General features: G+C 36.8%; 1 protein-coding gene across 2 annotated transcripts; it reads right to left on the bottom strand.

The window, feature by feature from the left end:
• Window positions 1-494: 494 nt before the first annotated feature.
• On the bottom strand, window positions 495-6624 carry LOC113298386. 2 transcript variants are annotated; one of them, XM_026547118.1, is made up of 7 exons: window positions 5476-5614; window positions 4344-4406; window positions 4023-4090; window positions 3794-3910; window positions 2847-3683; window positions 2391-2601; window positions 495-1446 (listed from the first exon to the last, which is right to left on the bottom strand). In XM_026547118.1, exons 4-7 carry the CDS (start codon window positions 3824-3826, stop codon window positions 833-835), a joined length of 1695 nt encoding a protein of 564 aa, XP_026402903.1. In that variant the 5' UTR covers window positions 3827-3910; window positions 4023-4090; window positions 4344-4406; window positions 5476-5614; the 3' UTR covers window positions 495-832. The 2 variants fall into 2 exon arrangements, with proteins under 2 accessions (XP_026402903.1, XP_026402902.1); XM_026547117.1 differs by lacking the exon at window positions 4344-4406 and having other exon boundaries at window positions 5476-6624.
• Between the last annotated feature and the right edge of the window lie 480 nt (window positions 6625-7104).

Below are 7104 nucleotides of genomic sequence, written 5' to 3'. Positions count from 1 at the left end.
GAAGTCAACTCTTAGATCTTGAAAATCCTGGTAATACGGAACGACAACATCTTTAGTTTTCCCTATATGTAATTACAGATTTCGCTAACAAATCCGCGAGTTATAACCCCAAAGATGTTACTATCTATCCACAAATCAAAACAAAAGTAACACAAAAACCCATCAAAACAAAAGTAACACAAAAACCCGAAAGAATTTGATGAAACCAATTTTGGTTTCATCATAAAATTTGATGAAACCAATTTTGAAATTTGGGATTTTTGTATCAATTTTTAAAAATTTGGGGTTTTTGTATCAGTTTTGTTTAAGATGGAGTTTTAATGGATCCCAACATTTGAATGGGGTTTAGTGATTTTTAGTCCGATTATCCATTTCCACCGAGATCATATACAAAACAATAATAAAATTCATTTTCTTCAATGAATTCCCTAGTTGAACCAATTTCTAGGCGTCGGAACCGAACACGCTGTATATGCAATACCAAGCCAAGTAAATACGGGAGAAAATTCCTTCGGAAGAAAATATAGGAGAAAAAGTAGGGACGCAAACAAAATTTACAGCACTGCCAACTTCCTAAATCTATCCCCACAAGAAACTAAAAAGAAACGGTTTTCCAAGCTTTTTGGAAAGCTCTCTATGACTTCTTAAAGTGTGATTCAACTGACACAGCAAGCATAACAACTACCACCTCTAGAAGAGAGACCCTATTATTTATATGATCTCTTCGTTTTTTTCTTTCGGTGCAACGATTGTCCAGAGGAAAATAAATGTGTTGCCGAATGAATTTCTGCACCAACAACGATGATATCTATTAATTAGAAGTGGAAGCGGATCACTGAGACATGACCAAGTTTGTTAGTGGGCAGACCGATGATTTCAGAACAGAATTCCCTCCATATTTACAATTTTCAAGATCAACTTTCAGAGACTTGGCAATTAAAAAGTTTTCACCAGAAATTCGGGATTCACAGTTCACATGGCTGATGTTCCTGCTAATATGAATAGATGGTTGCTGCAGCAGCTGCTTCGAGTCTGTAGGACCTTCATGTCTCCTGCTACACAATCTCTCTCTACTACGCCGTTTCTTGCTTGAGGAGTTCCATTTTAGCTGTACTAAACCATCTGTCACCGAGTTCAGCTTCAAGTTGGCCTCCGCAGATGTCACCTTTTCATCCGCTGGAGGCTCTGAACTAGGGAGGGACCATGAGGCTTTCTCATTCTTTTGTGCAATAACACAATGGTGACTGTTGTCAGATATTGTGACATGGTTTGGATCACAATTGACCCGACAACTGAATATCTTTGCAAGTTGTTTTGTCTTTTCTAGGTCAGATAAAATTGACTGAGCAAGATCTGGCCTCTCCTTAATCCAAGTCCACTTGTTGCACAGCCAATCTTGAGACCGTCTCAAATCCCGAATACAGAAGATTGACAAACGCGCCTCCCCTGCAAGAAATGGTGATGTCAGACATTTATTTGAGTAACATAAACACAATTTGCCAACAGAAAGTACAACTACATATTTAAAGCGAAGGAGTTCCTTTTCTGTGAAGTGGACATCAATATATAGACAACCGATCACTAAGCAAACAAGACAAACAATACCTCATTTCCAGGAGATTCATGAAAAAGTAAAGGCATAATAAGGATTTTTTACACCACTAGTGTGCTTCTATGGTCGTGCATTCAAGTGCAATCTGGTTTGGTCCTAGAATGCTATTCCAACATTTAAGGAACATAATGGATGAACATAATCTTTATGAGAATCGACTTCAAATGATTCATTTCTTTAATGTAGACAAACGATCACTAAACACACAAGAGAAACAATACCTCATTTCCAGGAGACTCATGAAAAAGTAAAGGCTTAATAAGGATTTTTTTATTCTTTAATGGTCATGCATTCAAGTGCAATCTGGTTTGGTCCTACAATGCTATTCCAACTCTTTAAGTAACATAATGAATGAGCACAGTTTTAATGAGAATCGACTTCAAATGATCCATTTCTTTAAAAGAGGAGCTGATCGCTGATTCTGCATATGAATGTTTTGCGATGAAATGATGGTAGCTGGGTAAACAACAAATGATTCATCTCTTTAAAAGAAGATGGCTGATTCCACGCATGAATATTTTGCGATGAAATGATGGTAGCTGGTAAACAACAGCTTAGCTTGATGCTGAAATGGTAGCATGTGAAATCAGCATACTCCAATGAGTACCATAGGTCCTAGAATGAGGTTTTAAGATTGAGGCAGGGCAAGTCATAAGGACTCAAGATCAGTGCCACCGAGAGACTAGCAACATGACTAAAGGAAATTTGCAGCAATAGTAAGATTCAAACACATCATTACCACTTGAAGAAAATTTGCATTGAAAAATAATCTTCATACCTGGAAAATATACATGAACTCTTTCATCAGATTCATTTTGAATTACAATACCTTCCCACCACCCATCATGCCACCATGCATCCACAGAGGCGCCAACCTTGATAGGGCCCAATGAAATGTTAGTTGATGGCCGAGGACGAACAGTTCCTCTTCCACGCAGACGACATTCCAACTTATCAGGGACCGCAGTCCTAGATGCTGAAACCCATTCCTGAAATATACAATCAGAAATACACAATCAAAACGTTTGACAGTTAAATCCATATTCAACAAACAACAAGGCTTGGAGGTGCAATCATGCATCCACCATAATTTATTTGACTCGAAAGTGTAGAACAGTAGAACTGCCCCTTTGACTTTCTTTAATAAAAGGATTGAGTTACAGCACGAAAACCAATTCCAGAAACACAACAAACAAAGGGGCAGTAAAAACAAGCACTGATGTTTAGGCATTACCTCTAAACTGTTGGCTTCATCAATTGCATCTTTAACATCTTGATAACGCACCTTCACTTTATCTTTATTACTCTTGAGAACAACACCTCCGTACCAACAACCCCTAATTCCACTATCCTGGGACAGCACCTCAACATGACAACCCACAGAAATATAGGAACCAGGTGTTAGCTTGTCCATGCCAACTACTGATGCACTAGGAGCGGAGTTTACTTCTTTATGACCACTGACCTCAGCACAACAGCTGCTATCAACTAAATCGTTATAGCACTTTTTGACATCCACATGACCTAATTCTTTGGCCCCTTTATCATCAACCAAATGCAGGTCCTCGCTGCTCTTCGACCTGCGGAGCTTTTTCCTTGGCCTAGTTTTGGTGGAGTTGTCATCTCCTATCATCAAACAATGACCTGGAAGATCAGGGATCAAATCCATAAGATCTGATAACCTGTTAAGGTATCTGATTGCATCTTGTTCCCAGTAGCCTTGGACTTGGGAAATATCAAAAGTTGTGATATCTTCATTGTGAAACTGCCTGTGACACATGAACGGTTCCCACTGCGTATCTGTTGCTTGATTCTGAAACTTCTCAAAATGCTGGGGACTGAGGACCGTTGCCAAACCATCAATGCATTCAACGCTGAGATCTTGAAGACAAAGAGAAAAAAAAATCTCTCTATCATTATAATCAGGAGGTAAAACGAAACCAACCTCATCAATTTTGTGAAACCATCGTACCACAACCATCTTGTTGCTTCTGGAATCCTCGTAAAGATCCTCTAAGTGCGCAACGAGTCTCTTATTCTCTTCAGCTAAAACGTATACAAAGTCGTGCACCTGGAATCAAACAACAATACAGTGTCATAAAACAAGAAGTGTTTTACTCCCATGGATAACACAAGGACAACTAAGAATGGTCCAAAAGGAGTCATGAATATGACACTCACTGAAACTGTAATTCCATTGCGGCAAAATGACATATAATGTCTACGCCGTTTGCGGCAAGTCCACGAAGATCCCAACCATGAAAACCTCTTACAATGTTGCTCCCTAGTCTGAAATTCCTGGGTAATGTTGAAAAAAAAAAACAGATATTGGAACAATTAGCATGCATCGTAAATCAGAGGATAAACTCCTTACAAGCAACTTATCAAAATGCAGTAATTATCCACCAACCTTTGAAGCATGGACTTTTGAATTTAAAGCACCGCCGTAGGACAAAGAATCACCAACTACTTGGGAAGCTGCATTACAAGATACAGACAAGTAATATTATCAACTCCTAATTCCCCAATAAAAATGTTTGCTTTCATACACTTGAAATATCATGTACTCGAAGAAAATAAATAATAACACTCCCAATAGATACACAATCATAAGGCCAATCGGGCATCTATCACTAACAAAAACAACAGTAAAATAGATTTTATAACTTCGATAATTTTTTGGGGAGATATAAGTGAATAGAATTGGTTTAAGAAGATAAAGCATATTAACCTTGAAGAAGCAGTTAACTAGTTTCAGACTTTCAACCAGCTGCAATAAGTGGCTTATTATTGCCTGCAGCCCAGCACGTAGTTAGTTTCTAATTTGAAAATGTAAAGGGTAGAGAGGGAAGCGAGATTCTGCTTTCACTGAATGCGAGAATATAAGAGCACACGTCTAAACCAGTCGTATATAACAACAATATATCAAGTAAAACATATACGGGATCTTGTAAGATGCCAAAGCATTTCAAATCAGACTTTCAAATTTAAAATACAATTAATATATAACATCTAATACCAAGTCTCAATATGGAGCCACTGGTATTTTTGCAGCATAGGAACAAACACAAGATGCCTTTTTATCAAGACAAACAGTAATTCATAGTAACGGAAGCCTAGGATCTATGTATGTGAACAACGTTGACCAAACATGTATTCACCCCACCATTCTATATCCGCAGGCCAAAGCCAACACCCAACAATCTGTTCAATTCGTGCCAATAGCACATGGTTTTGAGTCTATTGACTCTAGCAGGATTATGTCTTTTACAACAAAATATCACCAGTAACACGATCTATATCCCTTTATTATTTGCTACATACATTTAGAGGGATTTGAATAAGGAATGACTCATTTTCTGAGGCATACTTTTTAAGAAGTAAGACTAACGGCGTATTCTCTCCAATTTTCAAGAGAATTAAACAGACCATTTTCAAAATGAATAGAGCTAATAATTGAATGATATGATTTTCTGAGGGGCGATGGCAACGTTAGTTCAAACAGATTAAGAGTATCACCTTAAGCAAACTTAAATAAAAATCACAACAACAACAACAACAAAAGATCAATCTTTAACATGAAATTTGATTCCACTCAGCCCACTGATGAGAAATATTTAAGCTTTTAGAGGAGGTATAGAATTATGTAGAAACAATCAACGTGACATAACACAGAAAGAAATAGATAGCTATTGAATATGGAGATGATAAGGCCACCCAATATCATAATAGGCAAACCCTAATTTACCTCATCTCTAAATTGCACAAATAAAAAGTTGTAGAGCAAACCAAAAACGAGAGATTAAAAATTTCATGCTCGGTAAAATGAAAAATAAAGAGATAGAAATGAATAAAAATGGTACCTGAAACAATTGAAGAAAGCCAATCTAGAACCTCTCTTCGTGATTTTAACTTGAGAAGCGGTGGGTTTGATAGAGCAATCGTATAAAACATGTGTCTTATGGTTTTTTCTTTCCCAATCACAGCAAGATCTCTAACTAATCCTTCTTTCCTCTTCAAAAAATAGTGAACTTCTCTTTTTCCTTTTTCATTTGAGATCAAAATCTCTTCCCAATCAACATACACCATCTTAGAAGAATCTAATGTTGTTTTCGATGATCATAAAACCGTTAAAAAAAAAAAAGGAAATTGCCTATGGGCGAAGAAGAATTCGCTGTAATACTATATTGGATAGATTTTAAAGGTAAAATGGTTGGATTGGTTCTGAAGGAAAGAAGAAGTTTGAATGGAAGAATTTATGAACCGGTCTCTATTCAATTTTAAATAGAGGGAGAGATTAGGTACCTTGTAAGTTGGGGAGAAATCGACGGCACAAACCTCGTCAACTTTAGATGACGGAGTTTCTTAGAACGTGCGTTTGAATCTCTTTTAGCTTTTTATGAGTCATGTTATTGGGAGGGAAAGAATGGATTTGAGGAGGGAAAAATATAGACAAAACTTACGTCAACATGGATTAAAAGAAAAATATAACCAAAATTACCAATTTTTTATAAAATGCCAACCCCAACCTTACTGAATTCACCGTTCCTAATCACGATTCACATCTGTCTGATCTTCTTCCTCTAAAACCCTAACTCTTTTCGTTAAATTTTTGAATAATATTGTTTAGTCAAAGTCCGTCATAAACATTTCCAAAAATCATAGACAAAGAAAGCAAGGATGATGTTGTAGATGGGAAATGTATCCACACATACGGTGAATCTTCTTTGTCTCCATGCTTGTTTAATTATCAACAAGTGCAAGAATTATGGGTTAATCATCATTACGCAGGATTTATTCTTTTAAGAAAAACTCTGGCACAGATAATTGTGATGTAACCTATTTGAATATCGCCTTTATTCTTACCGAAGCTTTGATGTTATTTCCCATTTATTATCGTTGTGCATCCACTTTTTGCTAATGTTATAATTGTACAAATTTACAGGTTGTTCATGATAGAAATCATGATGACTGTGAGCATGGGTTTAGTTTACAGGTTGTTCTTAATTTACGAGATCAATTAAGAAAAAAAATACAATTGGATCATCTTAGTTCAATCCTGAGAGTTTAGTTGCAGCGTAGGATGTCGTGTGTTTGTTGGTTGGTGTTCCTACTTTTAGGTTCTCTGTGGGTGATGCTCATCCGATCATCTCAGTGTAATGATCATTGTGAGATGGAGATATTTTGATGTTAGTTAGGTATCTGTTTGGTTGGTAAAATTAACTATCAAGACATTTTCGACACTTCACTCATTTTTGAGAAGTCAATTCCTCCCCTAAAAATACGATTCCCTCCCCCACAATCCTTCCCTCCTCAAATCCATTCTTTCCCTCCCAATAACATGATTCCTTTTTATCATAGCATTCCCCATCAAATACTATCCAGACAGACCTAGAGTTCTTCGTACGAGTCCAATTTTGTACATCGTGTACCTAGAATTATAAAAGAGAATTTTGATAAAGTACCCCTCTCTCGGGAACCAAAAAAAAAAT

This window comes from Papaver somniferum, chromosome 7 (genome assembly GCF_003573695.1).
Source record: "Papaver somniferum cultivar HN1 chromosome 7, ASM357369v1, whole genome shotgun sequence".
Lineage (NCBI taxonomy): Eukaryota > Viridiplantae > Streptophyta > Magnoliopsida > Ranunculales > Papaveraceae > Papaver > Papaver somniferum.
This window is presented reverse-complemented; position numbering and strand designations above follow the sequence as displayed.

Coding starts and splice junctions, on each gene's coding strand:
- LOC113298386 (XM_026547117.1), bottom strand. CDS start 5,701: ATGGTGTATGTTGATTGGGAAGAGATTTTGATCTCAAATGAAAAAGGA. Junction 4,091..5,475: donor GCTTTCTTCAATTGTTTCAG/GTACCATTTTTA, acceptor CTTGTAATGCAG/CTTCCCAAGTAGTTGGTGAT. Junction 3,684..3,793: donor GCAATGGAATTACAGTTTCA/GTGAGTGTCATA, acceptor GTTTGATTCCAG/GTGCACGACTTTGTATACGT.